The sequence below is a fragment of the Vigna angularis genome, chromosome 4 (assembly GCF_016808095.1).
Source record: "Vigna angularis cultivar LongXiaoDou No.4 chromosome 4, ASM1680809v1, whole genome shotgun sequence".
Classification (NCBI taxonomy): Eukaryota; Viridiplantae; Streptophyta; class Magnoliopsida; order Fabales; family Fabaceae; genus Vigna; species Vigna angularis.
Window position 1 is genome coordinate 12,288,214 of NC_068973.1, and position 22,989 is coordinate 12,311,202.

The 22,989-nt window shown below is 32.4% G+C and overlaps 2 protein-coding genes across 3 annotated transcripts; one reads left to right on the forward strand and one right to left on the reverse strand.

Annotated features, from left to right (window-relative positions):
* Positions 1-1,534: 1,534 nt before the first annotated feature.
* On the forward strand, positions 1,535-9,464 carry LOC108330006 (kinetochore protein SPC25 homolog). The gene is made up of 9 exons (XM_052876889.1): positions 1,535-1,796; positions 1,900-1,965; positions 2,052-2,198; positions 3,339-3,452; positions 3,528-3,617; positions 3,705-3,827; positions 4,697-4,917; positions 8,451-8,513; positions 9,332-9,464. The coding sequence occupies exons 1-8, from the start codon at positions 1,673-1,675 to the stop codon at positions 8,460-8,462; spliced, it is 897 nt and encodes a 298-aa protein (XP_052732849.1). The 5' UTR covers positions 1,535-1,672; the 3' UTR covers positions 8,463-8,513; positions 9,332-9,464.
* On the reverse strand, positions 9,230-14,292 carry LOC108330236 (short-chain dehydrogenase TIC 32, chloroplastic). 2 transcript variants are annotated; one of them, XM_052876887.1, is made up of 8 exons: positions 14,099-14,288; positions 11,259-11,490; positions 11,046-11,125; positions 10,328-10,481; positions 10,157-10,235; positions 9,953-10,040; positions 9,825-9,871; positions 9,230-9,605 (listed from the first exon to the last, which is right to left on the reverse strand). In XM_052876887.1, exons 1-8 carry the CDS (start codon positions 14,226-14,228, stop codon positions 9,423-9,425), a joined length of 993 nt encoding a protein of 330 aa, XP_052732847.1. In that variant the 5' UTR covers positions 14,229-14,288; the 3' UTR covers positions 9,230-9,422. The 2 variants fall into 2 exon arrangements, with proteins under 2 accessions (XP_052732847.1, XP_052732848.1); XM_052876888.1 differs by having other exon boundaries at positions 9,480-9,605; positions 9,720-9,871; positions 14,099-14,292.
* Between the last annotated feature and the right edge of the window lie 8,697 nt (positions 14,293-22,989).

The following is a 22,989-nucleotide window of genomic DNA, read 5'->3' on the forward strand; positions in this document are numbered from 1 at the left end:
ATAAAATTGTGTAAATGTGTGTGACATTCGTATGTAATGTGTTCATTTTGTGGATTGAAAATAATAAGGGAACGAAGAAGAAGGAAAGAGAGGAAGAAGATGAATCATATCGCAGTATTCATCGATGAGTTTATCGATGAAAATTTTTCGTTTATAATAATTGATGGATTCTTGTTGTATTTATTGACGAATTTTTCTGTCGATAATTACCAACATATATTTTCTGCATTTACCGACAATAATTTATGTCAATAATTATCGACGAATATAAAATTTTATCGATAAATATTATTATTATCAACAAATTTTAGTTCATCGGTATACCGACAAATTTTAGTTCATCGGTATATCGACGAATTTTAGTCCATCGATAATTCGTCAAAAAAAATCATTACTAACAAATTTTTGACGTTTCCAACAGATGTTGACCGTCAATATTACTTGTTATTTATTAATTAATAGAATAATATTAATAATAATAATTATTATAATATGATATTTACCTAATATATCATATATTTTGTAAATATAGGATATGAAGAGATATTACAGAGTAACTATTGGGATTTGATAACATGTATTATTAATATATAAATATTTATATCATGTATATTTTAGAAAATCTTTTGAACACAAAGCTGAGTGAACTTAATCGAGTTGTATTTTAAATGTTTTATAAGTCGTGTACGGACAATTTCTTTTTAGTTTTATAGATTTATATACTTGTTTATAATAAATTATTTTATTAGAGTTTTAATTTTTTATAAACTAATATGAATATAAATTTAAAAAAATATATTTAATTTAATATTTATAAATTAATTGGAAATATACAATTTGAAAAACTATTATAATAAATAAGATAATTTGAAGAGCTCCTAAATTTTGATGGAAACTTTTCGTTGAACACAAATACTATTTTACCTCTCATGTATCATATAGAATGTTAATATGTAAGAACGATACTGATTGTTAAATGACATGTCAACAAATTGTTTTATAGAATAACGGATGTATTTTATTATAATATTGAAGAAAATCATATATCAAAAGTTGTTCAATCACTACATGGTTTATTTGCATCCCTTCCATGCATTTAATTAATATTTTATTATCTTTATATTCCTAGTTAATTATGTCACCTAGAAAATACAATATTAAAATTTATAATGTTTTAAATTAATAAAACTAAATTATTTTAATGTTAAAAATTTAATAATATAAAATAGAATTCTATAAACACGTTTTATTATTTAAAATTCTAATCATCATCTTTCTAAAATTTGTTCTTTAAACTTCCTCTCCCTTCACTTTAATATTTATTTTAATTTTTGTAAGAACTAAAAAATTGTATTTTGTGTTACTTGAATATGTAATATTTATAGATAGATAGATAAATTTATAAATTTATTGTGATTCATACATATTATAGCTTTCATTTGGAAAACACAGTCTGACGTTGAAATTCGTAAAATCACTTTTAAAACTTTAATTTAAAACAAACATGCCCATAGATGTGAAAATATGAAATCACTTTTCTCCCGCTCCAAACAAAATCAAATTAATAGCAAAACAATCATTCAATGCTTCAAAGCTAAACACAAACGTTCCCTTTTCTCTGTGCAGCACTCTCAAGTAAGCAAAGCGGGTAGTGCGAACAACGGGAACAAAGATGGCGTCAATTTGCGACACCGATATCCCGCTTCAACTGAAGAACATCGACGCTTTCTTCGCTTCTTACAGAAACTCCCTTCAATCCATCACAGCCACCGCAATCAAAGCCGCGCGATCTCAATGTCATATTTTCTACTTTTGTAGTTCATTTAGTAACAACTAATTTAGGGTTTACACTTTTCGGCTAGTTCTTAATCTTTTTCTCTCGATTTCTTTCTTTTGCAGCTCAACTGACAGAGGTTAAAGCTAAACTGAGGGAGGCTGAGGATGAATTGGTAAAGGCGCTGGCAGGTACGCATTTATATTTCTCTCTCTCTCTCTTTCTCAGTTAATTCGTCTTTTTTTCAGTTTTTTTTTTTGTTTTACTTTTCGTGTAGTTAAGACTCGGAGAGAGGCGAAGAGAATGGCTCTAAAGGATTCTATTGCTTCTGTGAAGGAACGAGTTGAAGTTATGAAGACAAAGATTCAGAGGCAGAGAAGCAAGTGCGAAGAATGTGCTTCTGTTGTATCGCAACACCGGCTTGGTAGTAATCACGTGTTTCGCTACAATTGCAGTTATTATCTATAAATGTTCTTGGATGATCTTCTGCATAAGTTCTTCTTTGAGAGAAAATGAAATTTACTTATTTACAAGTTGAAATTAATTTATGTATAAATTAAAAAAAAAGAGCCTATGGGAGAGAGTTTCCATAAATAACTTCATGATTAAGTTAATTTTAACTCGTGGAGAAACTAATTTAATTTCTTTTTTCTCATATTTTACTCTCTTAGAAGGATTTTATGGAGAAACTCATTCAAACACAGTATATATATTGCTAGATATCCATTTCTGTAACGTTCATTAATTGCAAAACTAGTCTGATTAATCTCTAACTGAACTAGCTGAACATTAACAACTCCTGAACTGTATGGATGCGGGTTCAATGCCCCTGTTGCCTCTAAAACCCCGTTTGGTAGGCAATCATTTTCCGGAGATCTCCTAGCACTAAGGGACTAGTTGAGTAGCTGAGAATATAGATTAATCTGTTTCCGGTTAAACTTGTACAATACTTGTCTAAGTTGATCTATGTTGTCATTGTTGTCTTGGCGGGTCGTCATGGGAGGTTCTCCCCACTCTACCACGTTTGTTCTAAAATAAAGGGAGCAAGTCATTATTGTGCTTGCCTTATTTGTATAGATACTTTTACATGCACACCATATATAGGGTACGGAGTTGTCCGTAATCGTGTATTTTCTGAAGATTGAAATACTACAACCTAGTTCGGATAACTAGAATCTGATAAGTATTGCATTTACTCCAGGCTACAACAATTGGTCCAGTTCCAGCATTATCATAATTCATTGGATTTCTATACCTATTAGGGTTGACCTAGTGGTCAGGAACATTTGGGTAATTTGCATAACTACTTATCGTACCAAAACACAAAATCATTCATGTTGAGTTCCTTTTATTGTAAATTAATGACGGGTTCCAGGAGGAGTGATTGATGTGGCATGAACATTTAATATGTTTATTGTTTTTTGCACTTGTTTTTGTGAGGGCATGTTTTTTATCTGTTTGTGCTTACTAAATTTGAATTTTTTTCCTTTGAGAAATATTACGATGTATGAACTATCCTAACCACCTCCCCCCTTTCCACTCTACTCCTTTGTTCCATGAAAAGTTTTGGCGGCATCTGAACAGAAATCAAATGAAAGCAATGAACTTAAAGATGAAGCCCAGGAGGTCATATCTTGGTACAATAGGATCCTTGGTTTTCATGTTGAAGGAGGACATGGTAATTGAAGTTAATTCTTTTTGTCCCTGGGTTGTCCTTTCCAAATTTGATATCCTCACAAGATTTCTTGTTTAGGGGTTAAATTCACTTTCAAGAATATTGATGAAAACAACCCAAATGAAGAGTTCCGTTTTACCATTCGTCATGAAGATGACATGTATACATGTGAGCATCACATATGGTTTGGTATATAATCTTTCAAGGTAGACTATTTTGCTTCATGAAATCTGAATTTAGTCTTTCATATTTCAGTGCTAAATTGTGAACCATCTCTCAAAGATATCGACAAGTTGATCCATGAATTAAACAAGACAAATGGGCTATTTAAATTTGTCAGAACAATGAGGAGAAAGTTTCAAGAAGCAGTGACACAAGGTACAATTTAAACTCTTACAATTGATTCCATTCATGGGATGGGGGGAGGGGGGCGCAGGGGGGTTTGGGCCCTTTGTCCAGTCAGATTATTATTTGCAGCTGTGAGTGCTGGAAACCAGTGCTGACAATTGATGGGGGGACGGGTGGCTCTGGCCCTTTGTTCAGTCAGATTATTGTTTGAAGCTGTGACTGCTAGAAACCAGTGCTGAATGAGCTGGTTTTGGTCAAACATGTAAACTATTTCCAATTCAACAGGTTCCTCCAGGTTGAAATTGGTGATGTTGCAGAGTAGCAGGCCATGTCAAAGGGAAAGGATCTAAAACCTGGCTCTTATTCATGGCTCTAAGTTGTGGCTATCACTACTTAAGTCTAATGACACCTATGATAGTGCCATAGTACAATAATTTTAAAAAAGCTAATTTACTTTATCTTCAGCTTTTAAAATTTGTAAACTGCTTTCCTTTTTACAAAAATCTTACTAGAAAAAATATTTACTTCTAATTAGTATCATGACCACACTTCTAGGATTTATATCAAATCAATTTAACATTTTTTTATACAATTCATTATGAGTTTAACATAAAATTCCAAATAAAATGATGTAATGAGTGTTTTCCATTATTTGGGACAATTAATGTATTGAATGCTTAATATATGTACCATGGAATTAATTGAGCACCCTTTAGTAATTTTTCTAGTAACTTCCATATTTCCTCATCATTGGTTATTTTTCATGCATTCTATTTAATATATATATATTCAAACCTGAACCTTGACTGAGCTTGTATCACTTACTTTTAACTCTCTAGTTTTGAAACATTTAAAGTGGGGCTTATGACTAATGTCAGTTCTAAATTACAACTAATCAGGCAGTCTATCTATGACAACAAATGAACACCAAGAGTCCACCTTTATCTCTGCATCTGCTCCAGTTTTTTCAACATTAACCATTACAGAAGGATATGAACATCAAGGTGAACCCACCAAAGGTAATACACATCTCCAGAAACAAGTCAATCAAAGAATGGTAAAATCAGCAATTCTATCCCCTGGATCTGCATCATCTGTTTGTCAATCTCCTCGTTTGAAGGTAAGGATCAAATTGGCCTTTTATTTGTTGAATTTGATTTCATGTTTCAGCACAAGGTGTTATATCACAATATCTGGGTGCTACTTATGAGATGTTTTTTTAGTTACTGTGTTGTCTATTATGCTTTAAACATGAATTATGATAGTGAAGTTCCTTCATCACTTGGTAGCATTTTTTTAATCTTCTTTTGGTATGACTTAAGTTGGCTATGTAAGCTTAGAGAAAGATGTTTGATTAGGCTTATTGCTTGGCTTGGGCTTTTGTTTCCATTAAAGTGAGCTTGAATTGGGGTTCAAGGAGTGACAGACAATATAGACACCTGTAATATCTAACCTCATCACCTTCTTGGAAAGTTTGATTTGATGTTTGAAGTCAAGAACATGACTAATTACATCATTAATGGAAACAATATAGTTTTAATTAGGTGTTGTGCTTTGATCTCACAAGATTATGTTAAGAATGAATTTTTTCCTATGACTTGTAACATTGGGCGAAGAGACATTCTGATGAACGTGATTGCCTCTTGTTTTCCGTTCTGGTTTGACATATATATGAAAAAAAAAACTGAGGGTATTTGCAAACCTCAAGAAACTGAATAACTCTTACAATATGGCTGGTATTAAAATTTTGTTTGTTTGTTAATGTTAATCACTGAAAAATTGAAAAAAATGTTTTAAGGTGATTTGTTTAAAGACGGTTGAAAATCCTATACCAATTAGAGATAAGACATCGATTATGTGGGTGCAAATCTCACCTTTCAAGCCAGTTTTGTAAAATTGAGTTAAACTTATAATTCACATCTTAACACAATATCAAAGCTATGGGTTAAAAGCCTATCTTAGTGAAGTTTGTTGTTTGTTGAGCTTATTGTTTCACCCATTATCGGGTCACTTTTGGACCACTATTTAATGTCTAGTCTCACGTTCAAGATATATATGCCTCGACACGAGGAAGTTATATTAGGAGTTTCACCTTATAAGCGGTTTTGTAAAGTTGAATTAGGTTTAAAGTCCACTTTTGAACAATTTTATTTATATTTGAACTTTTCTAAATCTAAAAAAAAATGTTAGTGCATGACTACCCACATATGTAGTAGGTGTTGTGTCAAATGCACAAGCTGTATGAAGATGTCAGCTCAAGTGTCCAAATCTAACACCTCATGTTTGATACTGATGAGCACATACTAGTATCGGAAACATGTTTGATATTGTGACACTTCAAACAAGAGAAGATTTTTTTCTTGTTGCTTAAGCACTTACGTGATTCTAATGACTTGCTTTGTGTTGTATTGGACAAGGAAAATTTTAACCCATTTAGCTATACTTTCCCACACTAGGTCATCCATTACCTGATCTGTAGTGCCACATATATGTATGTTCCTTTACGTATTTGTTCCATATCTTTGATACAATAAACATTCAAGGAATATGATTTGGAGGCAGATTGCTTCCAGGAAAAGACTTTGTGAAAGCAAGGAAAAATACAAAAAGAGAGTGTTAAATTGTGTTTTAAGAATTTTCAACATCTTTTCACAAATATCGATTGACTAACTATATTCAGATGATGATTTTACAATTTACTAGAAAATTGGTCTATGGTGTTTTCTTGATGATGAACATTATCAGACACAACTTTAGTTAATTTTCCGATTTACTTTTTTAAAGGGGTTTTCATTTTAAGTATTTATGCAATGTCCCTCCTTCTATGTTAGTATGAACAAAATAACATGTAATATTAAGAGAGAAAAAGATAAGCACAATATTTTATACTAGTTCGTCTGATTACACAAACTACATTTATTTCTAAGTCAACTTATTGAGTTTCTGATAGGACCATGAAGGTCTACGTTAGAAGGAAGGGGAAAAATAATGAAACATAGTGATTAGGAGGTTTGGGGGGTTGTTAGGCAGTTGTAGTTTCTTAGGGAGAGTTTGGCTTTATAAAAGGTGGGTTAGTGTCTTGGGACAGACACATATTGTATCTTTGTTGTTGACAGGTTTTGTTACATCCTGGAAGAAGGGGAGGTTATTCCCTAGGACGTTTCCAAACACTTTCTTTGTTTCTAGTTTAATAATACAGAGTTTCAGTCGTGATTGTGTGTTCGATATCCTTATCAAAAATAGTTTTAGATTTCTTGTCACCAAAAAACCTAATAGTTTCATTAAGTAGACTAACGTTGCAAAGTACAATACGAGTATTCTTTAAGCTTGTAGCCACTTTTGGCTAACTCTTTAAGTACTGTTTCTACAAGCCACTTCTAGCTCAATCAAGTATTTTTTCCTAAGTCACTCTTGGCTTAACCAAGAATTCTTCCCCAACCACTAGTGACTCAACTCACTCTTGGCTTTTAACCAAGGATTCTTCCCCAACCACTAGTGACTCAACACGAGTATTCATTCAACTCTTAACCACTCCTAGCTAATCCCGTTCAAGTATTCTTTTTTCAAGCCACTTATGACTTAACTAAATATTCTTTCAACAAGCTACTTCTAGCTTTACCAAGTATACTTTGCCAAATAGCCACTTTTGGGTAAGATGTAGAGATAGGGTGGTTTGTAATCTCTGATCACACTTTACCTTGCTAGACAGAGATGATTTTTTGTCGACATATGAGAGATTGAGACACTCTTTCTCGCTTGCTTGATTAGAACACTAGTAGTGTTCTTCCTTGAAGCTTTTTAATGGTTCTAAATATTAACAATGCTTTTGTACTATGCCTAATCTCTCTAACTTTCTTCTTCTTAATGTCTTTATATAATCTTCAGAAGAAAGTAGTTGTGGGACAGTGTTTGGCCTTTGAGCAGCTTCAGCTCTTTTTAGCCTCGTTCCCTTTCGTCTGATGGGTTTGATAGTGATGGATACATTTAATGCTCTCTATGCAATAAATGCTCTTTATTCATTTTGTCAAAGTCCCAGTAGTTGGATGTGCTCATCTCTTTCTTGGGCAGTATGCATTTCCTTAAGGTCACAATCTTTTCAGAGTTGAGAAAACTTGGTTTAGGGATTTGGTGAAGAAAAACATTTTTTAGCTCTTCCAAGAGATCTTTTGAAGTGTCTTATCCTTTGACCATTAGATCTCTTTGTTATACGAAGGTAGTAGACATTTCCTACATTCATCAAGTAAGCATATATATTTTTTGTGTGGTACGAGGTTAGCTCACTTCTATACGTTTTTATTGTTTGAGAGCTTTCCCGTTTCAGTAGACCTAAACCAAGACTTCAGTGTTTTATTGTCTATCAGACAAATCACTTGCTTCTTATATGATTTGTTGTTAGTTTAATTCATTGTCTATCAAACAAAGCATCATCATGTTTTACACTATGCTATGTTTAACACTTAATCAAAATAATAAAGTGTTGAACTTTTTCTTCTCTATACCATCATTAATATTTTTCCTGGAATAATTTAATCATATAAAAACTTGTGTGGCAGAGTTTCTGGATTGTGAAATCAAGTAAAATTGTTTGTGATTATTGCATATATATGCAATGTGTATGTAAGATCAGTTATGCTAACGTTTAATATATTACAGGCCAGGAAATGAAGCAGTGAGGGGGATGCTCATTACCTCACTTGATGAGACATGCCGATTCATGTAAGGATGTTACTAATGATCCTTATTGCTATCAAATTGACATTTAGAGTAAGACATACCTTGGTTCTGGAGTTTCAACCTTTTTCTACTAACAAATTGATATGTAAGTCAAGGCATACCCATGTTCTGGATGTCTGAACCTGTATATAATAGACCAGAAGATCCGTACATTTTTCATGTATGGTCCATGTAATATTTATGTATTTTAATTTTTCTTCCCGTTGTTGATATACTGCTATAGTTTAATATAACATCAGCCATTATTGTCATGATATCTTGTTTTGGCACTGTAAATAGTGTATTGGGATCTGGGAAATGGATCTGTATGATCCTTTTATGTATTTTATCTTCCCTTGTGTTTTCTAAATCTGCACTTCGACCATGTGAAAAAAGTTTGAAGTGCAGGAACACAAATGCCGTGGGTGGACGTGTTTCCTTTTTCCTTCTTGCACGTCGGTTTGGATACTATCTATCATTATCTTTAATCCTGATCAATAGGAAGCACCTATCTGACATAAACCTGAGTAACTGGAAGGAGGGTAAACGCTGGAGTCTTGAATAGTCGTATAAATGTTTGTTTTTTTTATCAACAACGGATATCACAGTTTTCCTTCCAGAGTTAGATTTGGATAGTACCTGATTATTAATGTGAAGCAGCCTTGGCTCTATTTGCTTTATAGAGGAGATGAACTATCGCTTTGTTATTGCATTTGCAGAGAGATTTATGTTTTATTTCTCTCTTATTTGTACAAATAATCAAAAGGGAGCTACACAGGAAAGGCTACTAACAATAGTGCCTCATGATTATGATGTTTCAGGTTGCCTTTAAAGCCTCAAATCTTGCTTGTGCATGCTGGCTAAGGTAAACGAATATCCTAATATACATGGTGTCTTGAAAAGGGAATTGCTTCAAATTGTTGCTTGACGTAGTCGTTTGTGAAGAAAGGCATGGGTGTTGTTCCATAGCTTTTGTGCTTCCGACTCGTCATTTGCTAGGCTCGAGCATTTACTCTCGTTACAATCTGCAAAGTATTTTCCACTTATCCCTTCTGTTTTTGAGCTCAGAGCGACATAGCATGTAGTTGCTGCACCCTGCAGACACGCATTGACATAATTATCATCCCTCTTAATGACAAAATATTACATTGCTAGTTTAACTACAATTCAAAAGCACACTATTTGACATCCATGGTAAAGTAGCTTTGCCTATGTATGGTTGTCCATCACTGTTTTCCACATCTATAATTCTACACCAATCCAGCATTCAAAATCACTGCACGTAAGTGTAATCGAGCTTGTTTGTTTACACACCTGCGATGTTGTTTTGAGTAACTTTGATGCGATAAAAAATAGGGAATCTGCGTGGAAATGTTACCAATTCTTAGTAGTTTCAACATTTGGTAAAGTGTCTATTAATAATTAATGAATATTTTAACTACCCGTTAATAAGCCCTTGTGAGCTCTAATAATTCCTGTCTTCACAATGCCTGGATGTGCTGCATTGATAGTTACTCTTGCATTCCTTGCCTGTAATTATATTCCAATTCTCATGAATAATGTAGTGGGCCAAACAAAAAGCATGACAATCACCACTCAAAGAGATAAGAAGTACTATAAAGTTTGGAGTTATTTGTCATTCCAACCTTGAGTTGCTTGGCTATTTCCTTGGCATGCAAAATATTTGCCAATTTTGACTGAGCATAAGCGCGTGTGCCATTATATCTACAATAGTTACAAGAGAGAAATGCAATAAGTAGCTAAAATGTAAGGCAATCAGAACTGTTGTAATTTTGCAGAGAACAAGGTAGTTGTACTTTTTTCCACTGAGTATGTCGTTGAAACGAAAAGCATCTTTCTTCACCCAGCTATGTATGACAGAAGAAACGTTTATTATTCTTCCTTCAATACCTGTCTTCTCAGCCGTCTCTATCATTTTTTCTAATAAAATCTCTGTTAACAAAAAATGACCTGCAATTGAGGACAAAAAATATGAAACTTCAATAAATGTCTTCTTAAATTGACGATGCATAATTTTTGCCATTAAAAAATGAAACGGTAAATTTGAATCCAAAAACAAAAAGCTTAGCACTTTAGAAACGGGTCACACGGGCTTTGGACTTTGAGCCCATAAAGAAAAACGTATGACCAGTGCTCAGTGTCTGTGGACCAAAATTAACCCTGAAAGTGCTTATAAGCTTGTGGTCGTGGACCCTAAAAGAGCCTAAAATATGGACGATTGCGTATTATATGTTTTTGGTGGGGGACCTTAAACCAACCAAGCTACGTCCTTTAGAAATGTGATGATGTAAACTTTTTTATCTGAAAGTGAAAACGAATATTTAAGAGCAGATCACAGTGACAAGCACTTTCTTTAATATTAAGTTTAACCAAGTTTAAGTTGCCTTTTTTATGTTGATAAAAACTAAAATAAAAGCAACCTCTACAGGTTTAAGATTGTGAATATTAATTACATAGTAACATGATATCGATATTAATAAAGCCCTATGAAAAGATCAATAATCAGAAAAGTACCTAAGTAATTTGTAGCAAATGTGGTCTCAATTTTATCCTCAGAGAACTCCAAGTTTTGAGAAAATATCCCTGCATTGTTTCTGTAAAATTGATTTGTTCTTACTATTAGTATAAACCACCTAAAATGTGAATGACTTGTCCTTGTTTCACAATGATAACCATCATTACTATGATATGAAAAGGTGGAACAATATGATGGTGGACAAAACTTACATGAGAATATTAAGGGGAAGTTCTAAAGCTAAGAACTCGGAACAAAATCTCTGTACAGAACCAAAAGAGCTAAGATCAATCTCCAACAGAACAACCTCAGCCTTTGGCCTCTCCTTTTGTATGCTCTTTTTCACTTCCATGGCCTTCTTCAAGTCCCTTGCACCGATTACAACTCTCACTCCTCTCTTTACTAACACTCTAGCTGTTTCAGCTCCAATACCAGAACTTGCCCCTTCAATGAAAAGTTCAAATCAGTAACAACTTTGTTAGTTAAACTATAAAACACGTGCTTTTATTAGCAAAAATATAATATTAATTATAAAATACTTGGATTTTGTTGGGTAAACTTAAGTGGATAGTTACATGTTGTTATATTAATTTTCTTAGGAGATTACAAATGTTAGAAGTGTTTTTAGTAATAATTAAGGCATGCAATATAGTTCATTAATTGTAGTAGTTATAATTAATGCATATTTGAAAGGTCATGTCAAAAGACCTATAAATAATTCATGTATTGTTCAATGTAAAATACAAGAAGTCATAATATTAGTGAGTTATTTAAGAAAGACTTGTAGTTAACAAATTGGTATGAGAGCTAAAGAATCCGAGTGTTTGAATGTTAAGAAAAAAGAGTAAGAGAGTGTTTGGAAAAGTTTGAGTGAAATGATCAACCTTGCAAATATCTAGAGTCAGCTATGATAATTGGAGTATGTTGATGAAAGCAATCCTTAGTTTCCAAGAAGCATGGTAAGTAGTTGAAAACAAGCAACAAGAACCATTGACATTGAAGAACAAACAATTGACTAACTTGTTGTGTTGAGAGCATCGTGAGACAAAACAACCGTCTATGTGTTGTACCGAGTTGTTGATGAGTTCGACTTTGAGAAGATAGCAAATGTTAAGTTTTTAAAAGAAGCATGAGATATATTAGAGAAGGCCTACAAAGGAAATAATAATGTAAAGTAGGTCAAACTTCAAACTTTTAAGGACAAGCTTGAAAGCATGAGAATGAAAGAAGTTGAAGGAGTTGTTGAGTACATCTCTCGTGTTGAGATCGTGGTGAATAAGCTTGAAAGGAATGGAGAAATGTTGCCCACTTGTCGAGTGGTGTAGAAAATACTAAGGTCATTTATCGAATTTGAGAAAATTGGATGCACTATTGAGGAGTTCAAGGACTTGTCAATGCTCTCGGTTGAAGAGCATGTCGGGTCACTTGAGGCACATGATCAATAAAAGAAGAAGAAATTGGAGCAACTTGATTAACTACTCCAAATAAAGGGAGAAGCTCAGAACACTCAAGATAGAGGATGATACCCAAGAGGTATAAGAAGCGATCTTGGTGGTAGAGGTCGTGGACAGGAAGTGTTAAGTTTGCAAGAGCAATTGCATGCAGAGAATGATCTTAAATTTTGGAGGTGCAAGATGAGAAGTGACGACTTGAAATGGATGATGAGTTTGGTGTAAAAAAGGTGTGAGAATTATCCGATATCTTAAAAGGAGCTTGGTCTATTGAGAGGGATTCAATTAATGACAAGTAGATCACATAAACAATAAAGAATTCAGTTAAGGACAAGTCGACCAAAGTTAAGAAAAAGACAGTCAAAACAAAGAACAAGTAAGCATAATAAAAACAAAGCCGACCATAAAGAAAGTGAAGAACCTAACTATTAATGAAAGTAATAAGTTCAGTATGGGGTGCACCTAGTAAAATCGGGATGCAAAGAAGAAGAATGAAAGATAGAAGAAACATTTAAATTTAGTGATAGAATTATGTTGGATAAACTTAAATATAGGTAGTTGAAAGTTGTTATATTAATTAGGAGATTGTAAAGGTTAAGAGTGCTTTCAGTGTTAAGACATGTAATAAAGTTTATTAATTGTAGTAGTTATAATAAATGTATGTAGATAAAGGACAATGTCATAAAGCCTAGAAATAACCTACATACTACTCGATGTAAAATACATCAAGTCATAATATTATTGAGTTATTTAACAAAAGCTTGTTACAAACAGATTTTGTCATTGTTAGATGAGGGTGAATTATAAAATGTTGGGAGGCATGTTTTTTATTCATTTGAGTGGGAAAAAGGAGATATATATGATCTGGATGATGAGTTTGTGGTGTACGTAGTGTAGACAAGTGATGAATATGTCTGGATTTGATGAGAGAAGGGTGCACAAAAGAGACAAAAATAACAGAACCTCATCTTTCTGCAGCTAAAAAGAACCACACCATCCATATCTAAATTGGCAAACTCGTGTGATGTGAGAGAGCTTGCAGGCTTCAAAGTTAATCTCTCATCACCTTTCCAGTGCAGCAAAATCAATCAGAAAGAAAGCACCAGATACATACAGCTACTTAGGCTAAATTTTTGACAGACTGGACTAAATTTTCAATTTTTTCTGGCAAATCGAAAAGGAAAATGAAAAACTGAGAATTAAGTACAAAGAAATGCAAGTAAAATGGGAAAGTATAAGCAATACACACACACATGGTGATTTAAGAATAACCAAAACCAAGTACCATATATAGCCATGCATATATACTTATGAATCCTTCAGCTTAGAGAAACAGACTCTCCCCAATCATCAAAGTCCAGAAAAAACACAAGGTAATAAGGAAAGAAAATACAAAAGGGAATCTTGGTTTATGACACTTTCGGGGGGTGTGTATATAAATATATATATATATATATATATATATATATATATATATATATATATATATATATATATATATATATATATATATCAGAGGAAGTTGAAGATGATAATTGAGCTTGATTTTCATGGTTATTTTTACCACCAGGTGGCCTCTAGAAGCTGTTTTTGAGACTTACCAGTGATGAGAGCTGTTAGAGATGAAGGAAGGAAGCAAGAAGAATCTTCAGTGACTTGTTCAGCGGTTGAGTTTGAGCCAAAACCACTAGGGCCTGCCATTCCTGCTAAGTATCTTAGAGTTGCCTTCATGTGTTTGCTTTAGAGTGTTGCAGAAACAAATAACACTTCAAGCTCAGACTGCTAACACATGCAGCTACTTTTATACATAGCTATATTCATGTATTATATATATATATATATATATATATATATATATATATATATATATATTGTAACAGATACGGTATGCCAAGGAGTAATCATTATTGTTTTGAATCAGAAAATGTGTCAGGTGAAAAAATAGAATTGTTTTATCATAAATTGACTTTATAAAACATATTTCAAATTCAAGTATATGTTAAGTAACTATACTAAACAAGTAAACTGTATATATTAAGGAATTGTTTTCCATGATTTGGAGATCATTTTAGATATATAAACCAATGTTTGTAATTTTGCTTAAAAGATATGTACGTATGATCTTCGAAAAAAATTAACAATAAATAAATGATTTGTTTATGATTTTATACTTCTCCTCTCGATTATTCCTTGGACCAACCTACCTGATCTACCTAATAAGTTGTCTCTCAGAAGAATTGGAACCTATTGCGACAATATTTAGCGAAATCATTGGTTGAGACACAATGGTCCACAAACTACGTGATTAAAACCTACTAATAAAATGGTTTAACATTTCAATTTTATTAACCTTATTTTTAATTTTTTTTCTTATAATAATTAATGTTTTGTCCTCATTTAGTGGCTTGCATTTTTCAATAGTCTGCGGTCACTGATTGATGATATTTTCCGGGAAAATCTCCCGGAGAGCATAATTATGCTTATTTACTAAGCAAAAAGTGTTTAATAATACTTAATCAAGGTAACAACAAATGATTATATGAAGATTAGCACTAAGTAAGACATTTGTCATCGATTCCTTTTCAACTTTTTTGTGTGTGTGGTAATCGATTCCTTTTTAAAATATCAGCTTATCACCTTTGTCATCTTTCCATGCATTTGAAGCTAAGATCTTCTTTTTTGGAGAGAGCATAAACTCTCTCATTAGTTGAACAAGAAGTGTATGGAGAAATAAAGCATTTGAGTGCAAAAGTTTAAATTGTCTTAGATTTGGGGACAAAGTAACAAGTCTCAAACGCAATTCCACAAAAAGTGGATCACTTATTCTACCACTATTTTAAACTTAGATGGACCCCTTGATTTGTTCAAGACCTGAAAGGAAATAAACTCAGTAAGAAAGACCCACCCAAACAATACCTAATCACAGTGAGAAAAACCTAGACAAATGTTCTTGATAATCGTTTCAGCTACTGTTAAGATAACTGCTGTAAAAGACATAATTGTTTCAGCTTTGTGGTCCAAAAACATACTCACTCAGAAAATCAGATTGGTGTTGCAAAGCAAATCCATTACCTCAAAAGAAAAAGAAAACAAAAAACACAAGAAAGATTGAAATTTTTTTTTCCAAAAGTGGGGTTGAAGTTATAAGGTTTTAAACCCACTGATAAATGCGGTTGAGGCATCATATCAGTACCAGAAAATGGGTTGTTACCTCAGTGACAAAGATTAAAGTCATAATTATTGGTATTACTGAGAGAGAGAAAAACAACCTTATTACGTGTATAGAATGAAATTTAAGAATAATAAAAGGCAGCAACTCTGTGAGTAGTTTGAAGATATGTGAAGAAATAGCTTAAAACATGTTTTTTGACATGAGTGAAAGGGCAAGGATATATAATAAAGAGAGAAGATTCTCTAGTGACTACTATACTAGTCCTCCCTAATTAAGATACGTGATCTACTTTGCCTAACTTGTTGTTGAAAGGGGTTTTGACGTTTTCATTCTTTAACAAAAAGTAGTGTCAGATTCAACAAACTTAAAATGCAATTTCACTGTCACATCCACTCACAGATCTTTTCCAAAATAGTGGGCTACAATAGTTTTTTCAAAATTTCAGCAAGGAACAGTAATACTTTTCGGGTGTCAATGTTTGAAGTTTTAAATATATGCTACTGTTACACACAAATTCTCCTTTTTCTTTAATTATAACCTGCTTCTAATTGCACACTGTTCAATGTTACTCACTTGTTTTTATTATTGTAAATTGAAAAACCTCATATTATATGAATCAACAATGAAAAAAACTCCTTTCAAATTGTACTAAAATCCTTAAGTTTCTTTACCTGGCATTAAGCCACACTTATGTGTTGTATGTGAAAGATGAGGCCTTTTGTTTTGCTGATGATGCATGCATGCACACTGATATATATGCAGACACGTGTGCAAATAGAAAAGCAAATGATAGCATATATTAGCTAGCATGCAATGTAAGTTTTGATAATTAGAATTTGCAAAAGATGAGAAAAGGGTTAGTGAAAGAGAGAGAGACAGAAAGGAGTTGCAGACAAGTAAACATGCTTTTGCTGCGTGCACACCGTGCCATTCAGTTCTCTTTTATGAAAATTTGAGTGTGTTGTGAGAAATGATGGATGGTGTTGGAGAGTTGAAGGGTAAAAAGATAGGCAATGAGGTTGACCTTTCAACAAGAGAATGGTGAAATAGGAAGTATGGGTTGTGAAAGGGTCCCATTCTGTTTCCCAACTCACCAACACCATCTCATCAATCTGCCACTCCTCTTACAAGCACTACTCATACTCTTGTTCTTTCACATGTGCCATCTTCTCTCCATTCTTCCTATGCATCATTCCAACTACCCTAAGATAAACTCTTTCTCTTTCTCTCTCTGTCTATCATATGCCATCATCATATACTACATGCATATCCCCAACTAGATCATTCACCATCATTCAAAACCTAATTCAAGTGGACCAGATAAAAATCCTCACTTTCACAATTAATAACAGTTTAATTAATTTATTCATATCTTCAGTTTTATTATTAATATATAATAAGAGTTCTCAAGATTCAAATTATTGCCACCTGAATTCCGTCAAGAATCATGATGTTACAATCGTATAGTAAGAAATGAATTAACAATTTTAATTAGTAAAATGCTAAAGTCATTTTATAATTCAGTTCCTATGTCTTTGATTTGACAAACTGTGGCTTAATCTCAAAGCAATATTAAAACCTTGTTGTTAGTAGATTTGCAACATAATTAGCTTGAAAATTGATTCACAACCCACGCAACTTCATTAGTTGAAAGCTAGAATTATCAAAATGTTAATGAATTCCCATGCAGAATGCAGAGAACACTGGTAATGTCTCACTGTCTAATATTGTTTCCACTTAATTTATGACTTTTCAAATTATACAGCTTTTCCACAAGTATATTGCTTAAAACAATGCTTGTTATATATTGAATAATTGTTTGTGATTTTGTTAATCAATCTACTCAACTTCAAACACGTTATAAATTATAAATGGTCGATTTTATATTTTTAATGATAATCTATTGACTTATATTTTATATATATATATATATATATATATATATATATATATATATATATATATATATATATATATTCTTACTCTTTAATTTTAAAATTTTTCATTTGTTTTGGTATATATTTTTTTTATCTCTTCTAATTGTTTGGTTTGTTTTATATCTATAAAATTTACCCACGTCTTTAATATAATTTTCTTCTTATCATAACTTTATGATTATATTTTAATTATGTATTATTAATTAAAGTAAATTAAATCGTTTTTATTTTAAACTTAAATATTTTTATGCCTAGTAAATTATGTTTTAATTATGTATTATTAATTAAAGTAAATTAAATAGTTTTTATTTTTAAATTTAAATATTTCTACGTCTTTTTAATATTTCTAATGTCTCGCTGTCTAATATTATTTCCACTTAATTTATGACTTTTCAAATTATAAAAAATTTCCAAAATATATTGCCTAAAAAAATGCTTGTTATATATTGAATAATTGTTTGTGATTTTGTTATATATATTCTTAGTCTTTAATTTTATAATTTTTTATTTTTTTTTACACATTTTTTTTTGTTTTTTCTAATTGTTTAGTTGTTTTATATCTATAAAATTTACCTATATCTATAATATAATTTTTCTCTTATCATAACTTTTTGTACGATTATGTTTCAAGAATATATTATTAATTAAAGTAAATTAAATAGTTTTTATGTTTAAATATAAATATTTCTACGCGTTTTCAATATCAGTGATGAATCTTAAAAGACTATTTGGGACCTCTCTTACTAACAATTTTTTTTGCTATATATAGGTAAATTAATATATTAATATATCTTTTTAAAATTTTAATATATTTTATGTATTTGGTATTTGTAAAATATTTTTGAAGAATCGTCAATTATTAGTATCAATTTTTAGTAAATTGTTTTGTATGTATTCTTCTCTATCCTGGTATATCAATCATAATAATATAATTTTAGTTATTTTTTTTCTTTTTGCATCTTTATGCTCTTCTTTTCTCTTTTTTTTCTCTCTTCTTTTCTGATTTCTATTTTCTTCAAAAAATCACACTTTTATTTTGATATAGTATAAAAAATCTTCTTAAAATGAACTCTTTTGTGCATTTTTTATCTTGTTATTCTTTCATTTTACTTGTTCTTTCTTGTTATTTTCTTTGGTTTACATGGAAGAAGAATTTCAGGAAACATCTTTTGAACATGATTGTTTATATGTACATTTTAGTGAGAATCTAACTACCTGTCTGGTTTCTCTTGTTTTTTATGGTAATAATTACAATTCTAGAATGGTCATTGCTCTTAGTGTTAAAAGAAAACTTGAAATTGTTGATGGAACCAAGAATGAACCAAATAAAATGGAATGCTCGTACTGGTGTCATGCAATAACAAGATTATGTCTTGGATAATTCACTATGTTTCAACACTTATTCGATAGAGTATCTTGTGGGTGAAAAAAAAAAGATTTAAAGTCCTGGTATTCTCAGGATTTAGTCTATATTAGAATTAAAGATGAATTCTTCAACCCTCAAACATAGATCTTTTTATCATTGAATTTTTTCCGAAACTTATAATTATATGGGATGAATTTGATAACTTTAGACTTGATGCTATTTGTGTTTGTACCAGTAACACTAGTAAAAAGATTATTTAACTTTAGCTTAATAAGTTTCTATTTCAAGAAAAAATAACTCTTTAAGAAACGCCATAAATATTTCTAAATTATTTACACAATTATAAACTTTTAGTTATAAAATAATTGAAACCTATTCTAATACAGGCTGTAAAGAACTAAAGAACTGAAGTTTATTCTTGTGCAAATATTTGTATAAATGTTATGGATAAAATTTTTAAAATTATTTGTACAAATGATAAAATTTGGTTCTTTAAATAACCAAAGTCTATTTTTTTCCTTAGGGTTAAATTTTTACAAAAGTTACCTTCTTGTCATAACATTGCCATGTTGTAGTCTTCATTGCTAATGCGAAAACTCACTCTTTTTTTTTCATTGTTGGTCTCTTTTCCATACGAAGCTCTTCTCCATTACAAAACATCTTGTTCTCGTATCCTCTCCTTGGGAAGCATATTGTTCTCTTTTCCTCTCCATTTTCATTCTTGGTCGCCATGAACCATCTCTTGTTACTTGGAGGTTTGTTTTCCTCTTTCTCACATTTGTTGGCATTGAGGGGACACATAATGACGCATTTTGGTCTTCGTCGTAGGTTCATCAAGGTCGCGCCTAGGTTCATTACTCATCTCTTTTCCATTGTTCAGGAATTTCTCATTGTGCATTCTATTGTTTGAAGCATGTTTCTGCATTTAATTAAATTAATTTTTTTATGTGATATGTAGCCTTTGGTTTTGGAAGAAATGAAGCCAATTTTTGAAGAATATACTTTGATTAACAAATAAAGCCTATAGCATTTATTTTTTATCTCATCTTGATAGGTTTCGGTTATAGAACTAAACTAGAAGCCCAAAAATAATTGGTATCAAATCCTCTTCATGTACTAATGTAAATGTGTGTGTGGTGTTCTTTCTATTGTAACTCAAAGAAAATGAGAGGACTAAGCTATGCAATTCTTGATTAGTCTTAATGAACAAAATCTTAATGTCAAATTGCATGTTTTTCATACGTGAAATTAAAACAATTATTCCTAACAAACTCAATTTATTAGTAATGACAAAAAATGAACTAAAATTATAAATTTTAGACCTAGGGAACGTTCTAAATGAACTCCTAGTGTCCGCTGCTCAGTAAGGAACTTTCTTCGTGAACTCTCACTCGAGTCTCTTCGACCTAGGGAACCTTCTAAGTGAACTTCTAGTTTCCGCTGTTCGGTGAGGAACGTTCTAAGTGAACTCTCAAAGCTTACTACTTGTTCTCCGTGAAATCTCATTCGCACTTATTCAGCTTAGGGAACATTCTAAGTGAACTCCTAGAGGTTATTGCTCGTTCTCCGTGAACTCTCACTCGCATTTATATGGCCTAGGGAACTTTTCCAGTAAACTCTCATAGCTCATCAATCGGGCAAAACAAAGAGGAACAAAGACTTAAAGCACATTGAAAATAGAGTCCCTAATACAACGCAAACGACCTCTCTCAATTTCACAATAATCCTTGCACAATTATATCCAAAGAAGTTGCAGGCTTGGGGGGTCTGTGTACGGTAACCGATCGGTGAAGACAACCGTTAAGATAATTAAAGGGTAATCAATAATAATAACAACCATTGATGAACATTTAATGGAAATAATAACACCTATTAATGGGTAATTAATGGGTCTGATTTAATTGTCATCACGAGGTTTATAGATACAGGTTTGTTATCAAGGTAACATACACCTTTTTCCATGACCTAGCTTTTCTAAGCCCATTAAGAAATATATCTGACTTGAGTGCACTAGTGCCGAATTGGGATACTGACGCGGCTAATACGCCTTGGTTTGTAGAAAACCAAAGCATATAAAAACTCAGTGGCACTTTTGCAATTTTAGCGAACTTATAGACCTCGATTCAAGGGGAACCGAGGCATAACAACTCTATTACCTCGGTTAAATAACCACCTGAAGCGTATAACCCTCCAGATTTAACTTAATTATGACCTTTCATATCAAACCTTTTTTGTCAGGGTGCTACTGCCTCGGTTGTTTGTGAAACCGAGACATATAAGACATATTCCGCTTCGGTTAAGTGCCTAACCGAAGTCTATAATGTCAAATATTTTGAATACTGCACCTTTAGGCATCGGGTTCACAAAGAACCGAAGTAGTAACTCTTTCTAGAATTTTTAACAGTTTCTGTGCAAACAGTTTTCTTCTTCGTTTGCACTTTGCTCTCCACCATAATTGCTCAGTCTCCACCACTGCTTGCGCGTCCCTCGTCACGTCTCCACCACCACGTTCGTCGCGCCTCCATCATCGTGGTCGCTGCTCGCGTACGTTCTCCACCATTGCTCGCGTTCTCCACCATTGCTTCCCTCCCTTGCTGCGCCTCCACCACTACTCATTCACTCATTTCTCGTCGCGCCTCCACTACCCTTGCTGTCGCGCCACAATCGCCCACTGCCCTTTGCCTACCCATTTGGTTTTATGTGTGATAATGCTAATTCTTACCATTATCTAAGCATCATTTTAGTAGCAAAATCAACTCTTCTTTAGCTTATTACTTGCTTAAATCCTCTATTTTATTTAGTTTTAGTATTTATCTATATTTTGAGCTACATTACGTAAATAATACTCTAATCCCTTGTTTTTTGATCTATTTCGATGTTAGGAAGATCCTCCATTACATTGAAGAGCCTCGATGATCCAGGAAGTCAATGATTTAAAAGTCATTTTTGCTTAAGCGAGAATAATTTAGCTTAAGCGAGGATGACTATCTTCTCCAAGAAGTTTATTCTCGCTTAAGCGAGAATAATTTAGCTTAAGCGAGAATAATTTAGTTTAAGCGAGAATTCGGGCAGTATATATACTCACGAGGCAGAAAGAAAAAGGGTCTTTGGTTCTTTGGAGGCGCGATTTCACGTCTGGAGCTCATGGATGGCGCGAGGAACTTGTGGAAACATCTCTTCCTCTTCCTTTGGGTCTCCTTCTTCTTCCATCTTCCATGTTTTTAAGCTTTAGGGTTCTCCATGGAAATGGAGAACCAGATTCATCTTGTTAGGGTTAGATGTAGCCTATGAACTCTTGTTAGGGTTAGAAGTGAAAGAACAATAGTGTGGCTAATAACAAGGATCCTCTCACGTTCTTGAGAAGATTAATAACAATGTATCTGTATATCTCTTCTTCCTTTATGGTTAGATTGTTTCTGGCTCCTTGATTGTGCAGAAAGTGATAATGTTGAACCTGCATATTGGAAGTTGGGTATAAGTGTGTCTAATATTTCATCATAAAAACTCAATTGTCAGTTTTTATTGATAATGTTGAACATGCATATTGTCAGTTTTTATTGATTGCGTCTAATATTGGTACGTGGGAGGCTTTGTTTGGATCTGATTCCTACCATGCTTCATCTAGTAAGTTTCCTATTAATTAGTTTTATTAGTTTTATGTGATGGGTTAAGTTCCCTATTAATATTAAAATCCTAGTGAAAATAAATAGAATGAAGAAAGAATAATGTTTTTGCAGTTCATTTTTGATAAGTTAATGAGTTTGACATTTTTACCTTATTATAGAGTTAATTTTATAGTTGCAAAAAAATGGACAAAAAACTTTATGTTGTTTTTTCTAATGGTTATTTAAAGTAAAATAAAATTACTTTATACTATGTAGACGTTGAAAAGTACTAAATATCTAGCTTGATTAATATATTAATTTGATTGATATCTTACCAATTTAGTTTCAAACTCGTTGGATCACATACAAACACATGCTATAATATCTGTTAAAGATCTTAATGTGGTCAAAT